Source organism: Syngnathoides biaculeatus, chromosome 9, assembly GCF_019802595.1.
Source record: "Syngnathoides biaculeatus isolate LvHL_M chromosome 9, ASM1980259v1, whole genome shotgun sequence".
In the NCBI taxonomy this organism is placed as follows: Eukaryota; Metazoa; Chordata; class Actinopteri; order Syngnathiformes; family Syngnathidae; genus Syngnathoides; species Syngnathoides biaculeatus.
In genome coordinates this window covers 23,810,703-23,824,941 of record NC_084648.1, presented here as the reverse complement: position 1 = coordinate 23,824,941, position 14,239 = coordinate 23,810,703, and the positions used below count along the sequence as shown (strand labels likewise).

At 41.5% G+C, this 14,239-nt stretch overlaps 1 protein-coding gene and 1 long non-coding RNA gene across 12 annotated transcripts in view; one reads left to right on the top strand and one right to left on the bottom strand.

Moving 5' to 3' along the window:
* LOC133506318 (uncharacterized) overlaps window positions 1–14,239 on the bottom strand; it is an 85,185-nt gene that overhangs the window by 27,820 nt on the left and 43,126 nt on the right. The gene's annotated exons all lie outside the window — the stretch shown is intronic.
* The window catches only part of cep44 (centrosomal protein 44), a 71,877-nt gene that overhangs the window by 51,122 nt on the left and 6,516 nt on the right, over window positions 1–14,239 (top strand). For 8 of the 11 annotated variants that reach the window (XM_061830335.1, XM_061830331.1, XM_061830339.1 and 5 more), the window contains 3 exons: window positions 7,136–7,264; window positions 7,483–7,578; window positions 9,989–10,252. In XM_061830335.1, the coding sequence (XP_061686319.1) occupies window positions 7,136–7,264; window positions 7,483–7,578; window positions 9,989–10,009 (246 nt within the window). In that variant the 3' untranslated portion in view covers window positions 10,010–10,252. Of the gene's footprint in view, window positions 1–7,135; window positions 7,265–7,343; window positions 7,410–7,482; window positions 7,579–9,984; window positions 14,064–14,239 lie in introns of those variants that run through there. The other 3 variants (XM_061830333.1, XM_061830332.1, XM_061830338.1) reach the window with 3 other exon arrangements.

The following is a 14,239-nucleotide window of genomic DNA, read 5'->3' as shown; positions in this document are numbered from 1 at the left end:
AACACAACAGACTGCTACAAAGTCTGCATTACTGCAAACGCTGCACTGATCCATCTAGCAATCTCCAGTTACATTCTCTCCTCACTCGTGAACAAGACCCCAAGATATTTGAACTCCTCCACTTGGAAAAGGATATCATCCCTGACTATGCCACCCTTTTCCAACTAAATACCATTGTCTCAGATTTAGAGGTTCTGATACCTGGCCGCTTCACACTCAGCTCCGAACCACTCCAGTAAGAGTTGGAGATCATGGCTCGATAAAGCCAACAAAACCACGTGCAAAAAAACAGAGATGCCACATCAGACACAATCAATGTTAGAATAGTACACAACATCTATGGGGCAGCAGAACAGTGGTGAGGTGTGTCGTAGGTGTTACAGAGAAATATAAAGTGGAGGTGGGACTGCATCAGGAATCACCTCTGAGCCCCTTCCTGTTTGCAGTGGTAATGGATTGGTTGACAGATGACGTTAGACCGGACTCCCTTGACCCATGATGTGCGCAGATGACATTGTGATCTCTAGTGAAAGCAGGGCGCAAGTGGAGGAACAATTACAAAGATGAAGGCATCCGCTGGAAAGGAGAGGAATGAAGATTGGCTTCAGTAAAACAGAATAGATGTGTGTGAATGAGAGGGGTGGAGGGGGATGAGTGAGGCTCCAGGGAGAAGAGATAGTGAGGGTGACGACTTCAAATACTTGGGTTCAACAATCCTGAGCATTGGTGAGTGTGGTTACGAAGTAAAGAAACGGGTCCAAGCAGGTTCGAACAGCTGGCGGAAGGTGTCTGGTGTGTTATGTGACAGAAGATTCTCTGCTAGGATGCAGGGCAAAGTTTATAAGACAGTAGTAAGGCCAGCCATGATGTATGGATTAAAGAGAGTTTCACTGAAGAGTCAATAAAACAGAGCTGGAGATGGCGGAAATGAACACGCTGAGGTTCTCACCTGGCAGGTCCAAATGTATTGTGAGGGTCTGCTGGTAACGTCTGGCAGAATCTTTCCGTCGGGAAGTCAAATATCACATAAAGGAGGAGCAGTGTGGTGTTTGTTCTGGCCATGAACCTGGAGCAGCTGTTCACCCTCAGAAGGGTTCTCAAGGATACATGGGGTTTGGCCCAACCAGTGTTCATGTGTTTTGTGGACTTGGAGAAGGGTTTCGACTGTGTCCCTCAGGAAGTCCTTTCGGGGGGTGCTTCAGGAGTCTGGGGTTCTTAACCCCCTGATACCCACTGTTTGGTCCAAGCATGACCAGTTTCAGTTTCTTCAACATTGTCGGTAGGACTCGTTTCTTTTGAGGGTTGGATGATGGCCGTTGTCACAGATTCTGCTCATAACTTTTATGGACAGAATGTTTAGGTGCAGCTCATGTGTAGAGGGGTAAGGTATTGCCTCAATTCATTTTGCACGTGGTTCTGTTGGAGTCATCAAGTCGTGATTTCAAACTCTAACTGGAGCGGTTCGCAGCTGCATGTGAAATTCCTGGGATCACCACCTCCAAATCTGAGACCATAGTCAGAGTGTTGGAAAAAGGTGGTGTTCCCTCTGCAGGTCTGGAATTAGATCCTACCTCAAGTGGAACAGTTCAAATACAGCAGTACCTTTACTTACAAAATTAATAAATTCCAGAAGTAAGCCCCCTGACTGGCAAAAATAAGCATTCAGAGTGTACATAATGTAAAGAATAATAAAAATTATGTTCATTTCCCTCTGGCATTGAGCAACAATGCAAAGAGAAGGGTGAGTGGCAAGGCATCAAGGGGAGGAGACATGCACACAACTTAAAGGAAAACTCTCCCCAAAATTCATATGTACAATAAACTCTCCAATGTAAAGTAATATTATTATTATTATTATTACATATATTTTAAACATTATTTGAAAAAAAAATTGAAACTAAAGAACATTTTTGAAATCCAAGCAAAACCTGGACATGTGGCAGCTTTCAGAGCCAGACCCGTAGAAACATCCTTGACCCCGCCCCTGACATCGCCGGTGCTTAGCATTACAGACCATTCGTTGTAGCTAAGTCAAGATGCCAAAGTGTTGTGCAACAAAACTGAGAAAACACACCCAAATTTGTCCTTCTTTAACCTCTCGTTGGGTTAGCCTGACAGCATAAAGCTGTGGCTGTTACAGTTGAGGCTCATTCATCAGCCGGGGAAATTTGCACGCATCTAACCATTACTGGTTATTCGCCGCTTAGCAATAGGCTCTTGTGCTGGTACTGTATAAGGAACAACATACTTTATGAGGTGGCACGGTGTTGATCTCACAGTTATGAAGACCCGGGTTCAATTCCGGACCGCCGCGTGAGGAGTTTGCATGGTCTCCTCGTGTGTGCGCGCGCGTGTGTGTGTGTGTGTGTGTAAGTGTGTGTGCGTGTGTAAGTGTGTGTGTGTGTAAGTGTAAGTGTAAGTGTAAAACCTGTCTCCTGCCCATTGACAGGTGGGATAGGCTCCAGCACTTCTGTGACCCTCGTGCGGCTTAAAAATGGATAGCTGGATATATACGTGTAATCACTTTTGGGAAGCCCCAATTATTTTTGTGTGCATTTGATATTCCAGATATAAATAAACAATTAGATAGTCCGACGCCATACTCCGAAAATAAGCTTGCATTTTTGATAAACTTTGGACATAGCCCATAGCATTCATATAGCTCACATAGCATTCAAATTGGATTCCAAGACTATTAAAAATGTCTATTCACCGATTTTACACTGGCTGTACAAATAGTCCTTTTATCAAACTGTCATGGATCATAAGTAAATTGATATGTAACTCATCTTCGTCCAAACAACTTCATATCTATTATCTAGTATTTATGTTATGCAGACAAGTTGATTGTGATCCAAGTTCATTCCGGTGCGCTCCATTTTTTTTTTTTTTTTTTTTTTTTTTCCTTTCGACCTTTTCAAACTCACGACAACACTGGCATTCTGCACAGTTGGCATTAGGTCACAAAGAGAACACGAACACTAGTCTTTCAAAACGAGCCTGTTTGGAACATCTCCGAGGTCCATGGATGCCCCTCTGTCAGCCTTCACGCCCCCTCTCCAACACGTCAAGTTCGGCCTGTGTGTATTCTGTCTCAAATACTTGAACATTGTACATTATTTTTCTTTTGTTTGCTCAATGGCGGGAGTAGTAGTAACACAGAGCATCGACTCGCCTTTATACTCTCTTTATCGGCTCTTAACAAACAACACTTCCCAGTGTGACTGTCTATTTACGGCGATACGCTCGTGTACTGCCCCCCTAACCTTTTCCAATTTAGAGATCTTTCTTGGTGAAATCTGAGGATAACTGGCATTAAAAGAAACACTGAACCCTCATCTACTAACTTTTAATGTATTCTCCCATTCCCATTATTTTGGACAAAGTGTTCCTTTAATTCTAATAAAATTAATAAATTCCACAAACTATGAATTCAAAACAAACATTAACTTTCAATGTTTCGTGAAGTACCAATCCAAGGATGTTTGCCTTTGATTGTTTTTAATAATCTTGCAGAAATGTGCAAGGCAAACGTCATCAAAGTGAGCTATAGCCTGACTAGTTAACGCATTTTCAGAATTATTCTTTTGAATAAATTGGGAAATGTCATGGAATTTTGTCAACACTTTTGAAAACTCTTGGCTGATGGAATAGTGGCTGCCTCTTCCTCCACGCTGCAAACTGCTCATCCATTTTTGTGTGTTGCATCGCCTCCAGCTCTTTTTGCTTCTCCATTGAAAGATCCTCGTGGTCCTCCTGAACCAACTCACCGATGTACTCAGCCTTTTCCAGCAAAAATATTTCCTCAACTCAACGATTTCTTGCTTTGTTTTGATGGACAGAACAGCTCTTGTCTTCTTCTCACTAGTGCCAGTGCTATCAGTTTCTTGGGGCCGATGGTGAAAAAAGATGAATAAATCTGTGAAGTTGTAAATTACGAGTCTGTGCTAATGTATGACAATGGATTCAGTGACAAAGATACAGGACGTACATCACAGTTTAAGGTGTGTGTGTGTGTGTGTGTGTGTGTGTGTGTGTGTGTGTGTGTGTGTGTGTGTGTGTGTGTGTGTGTGTGTGTGTGTGTGTGTGTGTGTGTGTGTCCGTCCGTCCGTCCGTCCGTCCGTCCGTCCCAAAAAAATACATCACTCCTAGTGAAGAAAGGGATGTGATGCCAGGAAGATGCTACATGATAGCCAATAGGGAGAGCTGCTCTATTGCACCACACAAACCAAGACACAGGATGTGTGTCATGGCTGAAGAGTGACAATCCCTCCTAGCCAATGTAATGCCAGGAAGATGCTCCAGTGGTGGCCAATAGGAGAGCAGCTCTATCGCACCGCTTTCAAACCAAGATACAGTACAGAATGTTTATATTCACTGAAATCCAGTACCATTCTTTTCCTTTCGTATCCTGGATTTCTTTCCTAACTAGAGACAAAAATTTTCCGGGGAGGCTTTATGTAACCTGAATCATTTGATAGTGGAGAATTTCTAAGTAGAGGTACCACTGTATTTTGTCTTGTTCACAATCAGGGAAGAATGGAATGGGAGCTCGACAGGCAGATTGGTTTAGTTTCTCCAGTGATGCGGCGTTTGTTTTGGTGTGTTGAGGTGAAGAAGGAGCTATGCCCGAAGGCAATGCTCTCTATTTACCACTCAAGCTATGGTACTACCCATGGTCGTGAGGTTTGGGTTGTGACCGAAAGAACAAGATTCCGGAACCAAGTGACTGAAATGAGTTTGCTCGGCAGTGGTGTTATCAAGCTTATTCATCTGGGAGGGTCTCAGAGGAGAGCCGCTGCTCCTCCACATTTATTGAAGCCAGATGAGGTTGCTCAGGCATCTGTTTATGCCTCTTCGAACCTTCCCTACTCTGTTGTACTGGGCACCTTCCAATGGGTGGAGACCCCGGTGATGTCGTTGCTGGAGAGACTACGACTCTTGGCTTCCCTGGGAATGCCTTTGAATCTTTTTTGAAGAGCTAGGTAAAGTGATTGGGGAGAAGGAAATCTGACCTTCCCTGCTAAAAGCTACTGACCTCGAAACTTGACCTCTGATAAGCAGAAGAAAATTAATGTATGTAGGAATGGGGCTGAGCCCACCTGAACCCAACACAAGGACTTTGTCCATGACCTACCTGATCTTACGGACCCCGCACTATTGGGTTTTTTTGGTTCAAAAGTGTACAGGAATTCTTCTCTCATTATTCTGGAATTTAGCAATTGATTTATATTGATGAGTTTTTTTAGTCATAATTGATAGAAAAGAGGAAAAGTTTCATCTGATTTACATTTCAATGAGGGGGAGAAGGTAAACTTGGTTTCAACTATCTATTCAGCTGACATTCCAATCCGACAATTTTCAGGTTAAGTTTTAGAGATTGCAGAAAAAGCTTATTTGCCATATTTGTAATATTTTTTTCTGTGTGAAAGATTCTAGTAAATTGAAATAAAACACTAAACTATTCATAATTTTTAATAAGGACGTTCAGTACCACTTTTTCATACCGATAACAGGATGAGTTTTCATTAAGTACTCACCAATTTAAAATACAATACAAATACAAGACTTTGCTGCACCTTATGTACAGTACGTCAAAAAGTATTTGTTTTACTATCACAATATTGAATAATTGAAGTTTATTGAGAATCAGTCGATCAGTCTCGAACTGAACATAATTTTTAGAGGGATGAGAGAGATGAAGCCCAAATTGTTAACTGAATGAGAAAAGTAAATCATTACACATCTACAGTCCTGTGAAAAAGTTTTTTTTTTTATTTGCTTATCCATCACGCAAATGTTTGAAATCATCAAACCAGGTTTAATATAACTCTGAGACAACCCAAGGAAATACAAAATGCAGTTTTCAAATCCAAACCTTTCTGACCCACTGTAAAAAGTTATTGTCCACTTGTTCAATCATAGTCACTGTGGCTCACCACTGATTTGTGAAAGATTTCACATGCCACACCAAAACCTGATTACCACCATACTTGTTGAATCGAGAAATCACTGAAAAAGAATCTGTCAGAGAATGTGAAGTAGGCTACAAGGTCTCAAGAACCAATGAATCATCCCATGATCCAAAGAAATTCAAGAAATGGGGAAAGAAATGATTGGAATCCATCACTCTGGTAAAGGTTACAAAGCCATTTCCGAGGCTTTGGTGCTCCAGCGAACCAGTGTCAGAGCTATTATCTACAAATTCAGAAAATATGTAGTAGTGTCAAACCTTCCCAGGATTGAATGACCAACTCAAATTACTCCAAGAATGCGATGACTCTTGTCCAGGAGGTCACAAAAGAACCTCAAACAACATCTGAAGACCTACAGGCCTCGCTAGCCTCTGTTAAGGTCAGTGTTCATGACTCTACCAAAAAGGCACTAGCCAAAAATGTGATCCATGGGAGAGTTCCCCAGCAAAGAATCCAAAGGCTTGTCTCACATTTGCCCACAAACATTTTGATCGGATCAACAAGACTTTTGGAGAAATATTTTCTGGACTGATTAGTCAAAAATTGAAGTTTTTGGAAGGTCTGCAGCCCGTTACATTTGGCGTAAAAATGGCATTGCATTTGATAGAACATTATGCCAAAAGTGAAGCATGGTGATGGCAATGTGATGGTCTGGGGCTACTTTTCTGTGTCAGGACCAGGACAACTTGCTGTGATTGATTGTAATAATAAATTCTGCTGATTACCAGAATATCCTGAAGGAGAACGTCCAGCCATCAGTTCATGCCCTCAAACTCCAGCGCTCTTCGATCATGCAGCAGGACAACGATCCAAAATACACCTGCAGTTCCACCTCTGGAAGGTTTAAAAGGAGTGACCAAGTCAAAGTCTGAATTTAAATATAACTGGGATGCTGTGGTGTGACCTTAAACGGACAGACAATTAATGCTAGAAAATCCTCTAATATGGCAGAATTGAAACAATTCTGCAAAGAAGAGTGAGACAAAATTCCTCAAGAGCGAGGTGATAGACTCCCCATCAGTTGTTGCAAATGTTTGATTTCAGTTATTGCTGCCAAGGGTAGCACAACCTATTATTAGGTTCACGAGCGAATACTTTTTCACGACACAGTTTTAAAAAATGTAATAGAAACTCATGCACAATGTCCTTTTGTCTTTCAGTTTTCCAATATAGAGCGAAGACTTTCTGTCATGGAAGTTCAAATCAAGAGTCTTCTTTGTAGTCTTAAAAGGCTCAGTGCCCTGGAAGACCATCTGGTGAAGCTAACAAGCCGGACTAACACAGAAAACGTAATGAGAAATTGTTTATTCATCAGCATTTAGCCTGATTTATTGTGTTGATAATTTAATGTTTATGTAACCATTTCAGTATAGTGTGCTTTCCACTGTATGCTGATGCGAAAGGACAGTTTTGATCAAAGGAAGACCAATGAGAGTACTGTAATTAACCAAATTGTCATCCTCTCAACCTAAATTATATTTACTCAGTCCTCATTTTATTTCAATAGGAAGAAGAATTGATCACAATATCAAGAGAGAACTGGGAAAATCTAAATGTTAGAATCCTATTACTGGAAAACAAACTGGAAATGGCCCACACAAAGGTAGGACACAAACACACTAAACCTCTGAACAGATTTGTGGCACTCCTCTTTTTCAGTGCGTACCCTGAAGAGAAGTTAAATGTTCACTCTAAATGCAGTTTTTGTGTGCATTGCACCACACAAGAACTAAACCTCAAGCCAGAGTTATGGGATAGTATAACAAAGATAGACTGGTAAACTTGGGCCTTCCTAAAGGGCACTTAATGTCAATTCACAAACAAATTTAAGGCATAAGGCTCAGCACCAAGTTCACAATAGTCTGGACAAGTGGTAAGCAGTAGTAAGGGTTTTGTGTGTGTGTGTGTGAGTGTGTGTGAGGGGGGGTGATGCAACTTCTTTAATTTACACTTTATACTGTATAGAATAATGACTAAATTGTTATATTTTGTATCAATCTGTTTTGTAGTCATTTACACAGTGAGTTTGCGAGTGTTCTAGTTGGCCTTTTAAAGAACCAATTGCTTATTGCTGGATTCTGCCATTTTTTTCATTAACTAATTGAGCACAAATGAATTTGTTTCAAAAATTTTGCCTTGTGAGAAGGAGCGGAGCAACATCAAAAGATTAGGAAAGAGAATCATCTAAGATCGGTCTATTCAATCCAGTTTATTTCATCTGTATGATTTTAAATGTTGCCGATGCTTGCTATTAAAACATTACAGCTGGAAGAACTTCTTACCACTTTATTTTGTGATAATCATCCCCGTTCCATAGTTTAATCTCCAAATCTTATACTTCCAAGGTAAGACAGTAAAGCCCTCATCAGTGTTGTGGAAAAATATCACTCTAGTGATTTAATGAGAAAAACGGTGAAGTGTTATTTATCTCAGTGTGTGTTTGTGCATGTACGTATGTCTGGCAGTCTCCTCCTTAAGTATTGGATCGGCAAGATCAATTCCTTTATTTTTATTGTGTACTGAAGACATTTGGATTTTAGATCAGAATATGAGTATGAGATGAAAAAAATCTGAATTAATGCTTTTATTTCTTATTTACATTTATTTAGATGTTAAACAACTGAGGGCACAGCACCTTTTCTCTTATGTTTCCCATCTTTCAAGTAGGCAAAAGTAGAGAAAAAGGGATAATTAAGTTAACTTAAAGTGAATATTTATTATTTAGTGATATTTAATACCTTGAGCCCTCACCTTATGGTGGGTTTTGTGTGTCCTGATGATCCGAGGAGCTAAATTGTCTAGGGCTTCACACCCCTGGTAGGGTCACCCTTGGCAAGTAGGTTTTAGGTGAGGAACCTGACAATGTATGTCCAAAAGACCCCTGTGATGGCTGCCCCACCGTGTCATCAGGCAGTATGTCTCAATAACCTCAAAATGAGAAAATCCTCCTCAGGGTTAACTCCCTACTCTTGTTGCATAGCTGAGCTCGGTGGCAGGAACAATAAAGCTACTTTTCCCCCATTGCCGTCTCGCTGTTTTTCTCTTTCTCACCCTACCGCTGCACGTCTGCACAGTACCATCTCGCACATCAACGCACACCGTCGCACACACTGAGCTTGTTGTCACAATACCCCTAACAACCGCAATAAACTCAAGCAAAGCGCACATGCAAATAGTAATAAAAGCAAGCAAAGCTCACTCGTAACTACCGTAGTGAATTCAAGCAAAGCGCATGTGCACGCACACTAAAAAAAAAAAAAAGAACTTCGCTGCTTTTGTGCCTTTATTAGAGTTGCATGAAAACAGGCAAAGAGCTGCATGTTGGCCACCCTTGCTCTAGATTTACAGATACAATGGAGGTCCTTTCTCTGACTTCTCTGACATCCTCATGCATGTGTGGTACTTTTTCTCTGCATGAAACCGGGGGGTTGGGGGTTCTCAAGCTACTGCAAACTGAACTGTAGACTGGTCCCAAGCCTAGATGGATGCAAAGGAAGGGCATCGAGCTTAGGCTTAGCTCGGCAAACAAATATGAGCATTCACCAAGCCTCACTAAAATCAACCTTAATCACGAGAAGGTAGCAGAGGCCACCTCAAAAACATTTCAAATCTAGATCAATGATAGTGAGTGCACAGCCAGCAGAGAAAGCATTGCTGGCCCATATGGTTCACAACTGCCCAGGGAAATCCTGTAGTAGCAAGGGGATTTTTTTAAACATTAGAATGAGTCTATTTTAAACCAAAAATTATTAGTATTGTCACATGAAAACGTGAAGGGATGGAAAATTTGTTCAACTGCTCTCGTGGCAACCCCCATGCCCCACTGCTTAGTATTACATAATGAGACCAAATGTACAGGGTTTGTGTTAATCTTTTTTCCAACATTGCAGTCAGGTTCAAAACTTCATATAGTACTGTACTTGTTTTGCAATGTAAGGATCTTGGTATCTATCATTGTTAAACATATCTCTGCTAAAATGTATTTTTATGTTTCACTATTTGTTCCCAGACAGCACGGTGAAGCAACTGGATAGAGCATTGGTCTGACAGTTCTGAGGACCGGGGTTGAAATCCCAGCCCACCTGTGTGGAGTTTTCATATCCTCCCCGTGCCTGCATGGGTTTTCTTCGGGCACTCCGGTTTCCTCCCACATCCCAAAAACATACATTAATTTTCTGTCTCTGTGTGCCCTGCTATTGGCTGGAAACCAGTTCAGGGTGTACCCTCCCTCCTGCCCGATGATAGCTGGGATAGGCGCCAGCACTCCTGCGACCCTTGTGAGGATAAGTGACTCGTAAAATGCATGGATTGATATTTCTTCCCTGAAAATATCCATATTCTATATTTGTTCATACTCCATCCATCCATTTTCCAACTTGCTTATCTTCACAGATGTCAGGGGAGTGCCAGAGCCTATCCCAGCTAATTTTGGGCAAAAGGCAGACTACACTCTGAACTAGCCACCAGTCAGTCATTAGTTGAAACAAACTTTTAATAGTAGGCCACTTTATGAACAACTTGATAGGAATGGAGAAACTAAGGCTTTCCGAAGCAATTAATCACTTTGAGACAATTAACTTAAAATGATTCACTGCGTTCTGGTTTCCTCCCACATCCCCCAAATATGCATGGTAGGTTAATTGAAGACTAAATTGCTTGTAGGCTCTAGCACACCCACAATCCTAGTGAGGATGAGCGGTATGGAAAAGGGATGGCTGGGTAGACTATAGATACTTTTCACTGATGTCACGCCAACCACGTGTTTGTTTGTTTTGGACGGCAAGATCGTGTCCACATATCATGGCTTGGAAGTGATAAATGTATACTGTAATGTTTTGGCTACGGTTATCGTTTGGTCTTTTATCTTGAAACTCCTTTGATAAACAAACACTATAATCAGAAGGGATTGAGGCACTTGTTCTGGCGTGAGGAATAAAGAAAGAAACCAAATGTGAGTATTGTCGACATTAGCGGGGTGCGACGAGATATAATGATAAGGAATTGAGCTGGAGGGGAAGCGAAATAAATATCACCCACGTTATAAACTACAGTTGGACTCACTTCTACGTTATTCAATAACACGACACCAAGATCATAACATGGTGTCAGAGTGACTGAAGCATAACTACGGACTCACAGGAAAAAAAAAAAAAAAAAACGAACGGAGACGACGACGAGGCGTCCGGTGTTCCAACTCACCCAATTGACCCCTCCGTACAGGGCACTTAACCACGCCTCCTGAAGTTACGTCACCCCATGTGTGCTAACCTCAGACAAACAATTAGCAAAAATGGCAGCGCAGGAAGAAAAGACTAGAGCGAAACTGTCCGATTTACCAGTTGATTTCTCACTCGCATTCTTAGCTAACTGTGAAATATCGTTGAAAAGCAGACAGCAGGGCTTCAAGTATTTCAGCGAGGGGTATTTTAATGGTATTTACATGCATATCGACGGAGAAACCATTGATATTAGCGCGAGATCTTTCCGGAGTCAGAGCAAGACCGAGAAGCCACATAATATATTATATTATAACCCAAAGACGAATTTGTCATTGACAGTTTCCTATTTTCGTGTTACCTATCACACTTGTGTGCAGAATCTGTATGTGTATCTTTATAGCCGTTTGTGAACCGCCGTATGAAGGAAAAGAAGGCGAGGCTTGATTTCCGAGTTGTTTCTCTAGTTTTCTGTGTAACGTCACGCGCTCCCCTCAATAATTATTCTTGAATTAGTGCCGAACCTACGTAAGTCCCGACCGAGTATGACAATCACTACTTTATAGTGTCGACAAACATCCTTCCTTCAGTCTTGGTGTCTTGGTGCACGTCGAAGGCTTTTAGGACTCGCTAGTCCGGTTTAGCTTAGCTCGGGAGCTGCCGAACAGAGACACGTTTATGCAGTCAGATCATCGCAAAATATCGCTCAACACAGATCAAGTGTGTCAATCATTCATACGTACCTATGTTATGCAAGCGAAGAACTGCTAATTCATTTATATGAGACATGTATTGAAAATCAAATATAGGGCATACCTTCGTGCAAACAAAGTCCGGTTTAGCTAAGCTCGGGAGCGCCGAACAGAGACACGTTTGTGCAGTCAGATCATCGCAAAATATCGCTCAACACAGATCAAGTACGAATTGAACTTCATCAACTAGCCTTTCAGGATACCTGTTGTCACTACAAAGTCCGTGACTACACCTCTTAACCATATCTATTGTTAAAGAACCCAAATACGCGATAAAACGCTAACAAAAGCTATACTGGACCATACAACGTTGTCTGAGGGAACGGCGGTGCAAAAAAGGGGGCGTGGTTTATGCAGATATCTGGCCTCTGATTGGTCAGCGACGCGGATGACGCAATTTTTACGGCGGGGTCAATTTACCAGATGCGTGGCGTAGACTCAAGCAATACGCCGAACTCATGTTCACAGGACCGCTTAAAAACACAGCTGAAGAGGAAAAGTGCAGTTTCCTCCTGCTGTGGATCGGCAAAAAAGGACGGAATGATGAAGATAAGTTGACAAAACCTATTACGAAAAATTCTCTGATTACCTCACTCCAAAAGCAAACCCCATATTTGCTAGATATAGGTTTCACGAGAAGGCGCAAGGTAACTGTGAGTCATTTGAGCACATTGTGACAGAACTCAAGCTGTTGCTTAAAGACTACACAACTACACAAACAGCGATGAGATGGTCAGAGAACCCTAACCCTAACATTGTTTTCACTACCAACTCACTGAGTGTGCGTGGAAAGTTACTCAGCCAGGAGCTGGCGCTCACGCTCATGCTGGGGAAAAAAAAGCGTAGCCTGATCCCACGAGTTAGCAAAAGTGCAAGCCACGAGGTTCATGTTATCTACCGCAAACTTGAAAAGCAAAGTTTCACTGTGGGTGCTAGCAGCCATATTGACACCCCAAAGACCTCTGTAAAGATGTGTAAAAAGTGTGGAGGATACCACAGTAAATTAGCTGAATGCCCGGCAAAAAAATAAACAATGCAATGAAAATGTGTCAGACCCCTTTTTCTGTTCTTACAACCACAATAAAATACCATGATGAAAAAGCCGTAAGATGCTTATAAGCAAGCCAATATTCACAAAAAGATCACTAAAACACACGAGTTGTATTGTAGTTTGTGGGCATGGTAAACAAAACTCATGTGAGTCATGACGTCATGTGAAAAGTATTAAATGATGAATGTTCACTGCTACAAGAATTCTTGAAGTATTTGACACATTTAAAGAGTATATATTTGCTGAACCTGTGTATAGCTTTTCAAAGGAAGCGTTGACAACATTTATTTCATGGCTGTCGTGTCTGTGTTAAAAGTGTTCAGTAAAGACTAAGTTGTCTATCATTGTGACTGTGTTCTGCGGTAGATAAATGGTCTTAGTGACTATTCCTATCATGTTATGTCTCATAACACAGTAGGTGCCTCCAGATTGGGAGGTAAATCCATTTTTTTTTTCGTAGTACTAGTAGAACAGACACGACGTCCACCATTTCCAAAAATTATTTGAAATGTGCACTTAGTGGACAACAGAACACTTTTCCACTTTGGAACAGTCCGTCTTGGATGAGCTTAGCCCAAGGGATGGCAGTTACATTTCTGGGTATTTGCATTGAAGTTGTAAATTACAGATGTAGCACCAAACTATTTACTGAGATTGGTTTTCTGAAGTGTTCCTGAGGCCATGTGGTGATATCCTTTACACTAGTGGTCCCCAAACTGTGGGCTGGAACCAGCCTGCATCCACATTTTACCCGGCACCCTGAACAATACCAGAGATGATATTTGATCCTCCCTCCCCCCCCTCCAGTCTGGCCACGTAATCAAGACGTGTACTGTACTGGTTAAATGTCATGGTGTTACATGGGCCCTTACTCATTGTGTCCTGCAGAGTGCAGTGTTACCCTGAACACTATGTTAAGTTCCAGTTCCGAGTTTGTGTGAAAAGAAAAGTAAAGCACGAGCATGATCGTTATTTTCCCGTCCGAAATAAACATGGCTGCATAAAGCTAAACATAAGAAGTTCTCCAGGAATTGTTACAAAAGTTTCTCCCGCAAGACACTGTGTTCAACAGAAGTGTACATAGAGAGAACTTAGTGGAAAAAAATAAGTATTTGAACACCTTGCTATATTGCAAGTTCTGCCACTTAGAAATCAAGGAGGGGTCAAATTTTCATCGCAGGTGCATGTCCACTGTGAGAGAGATAATCTGAGAAGAAAAATCCAGAAATCACAATGTATGATTTT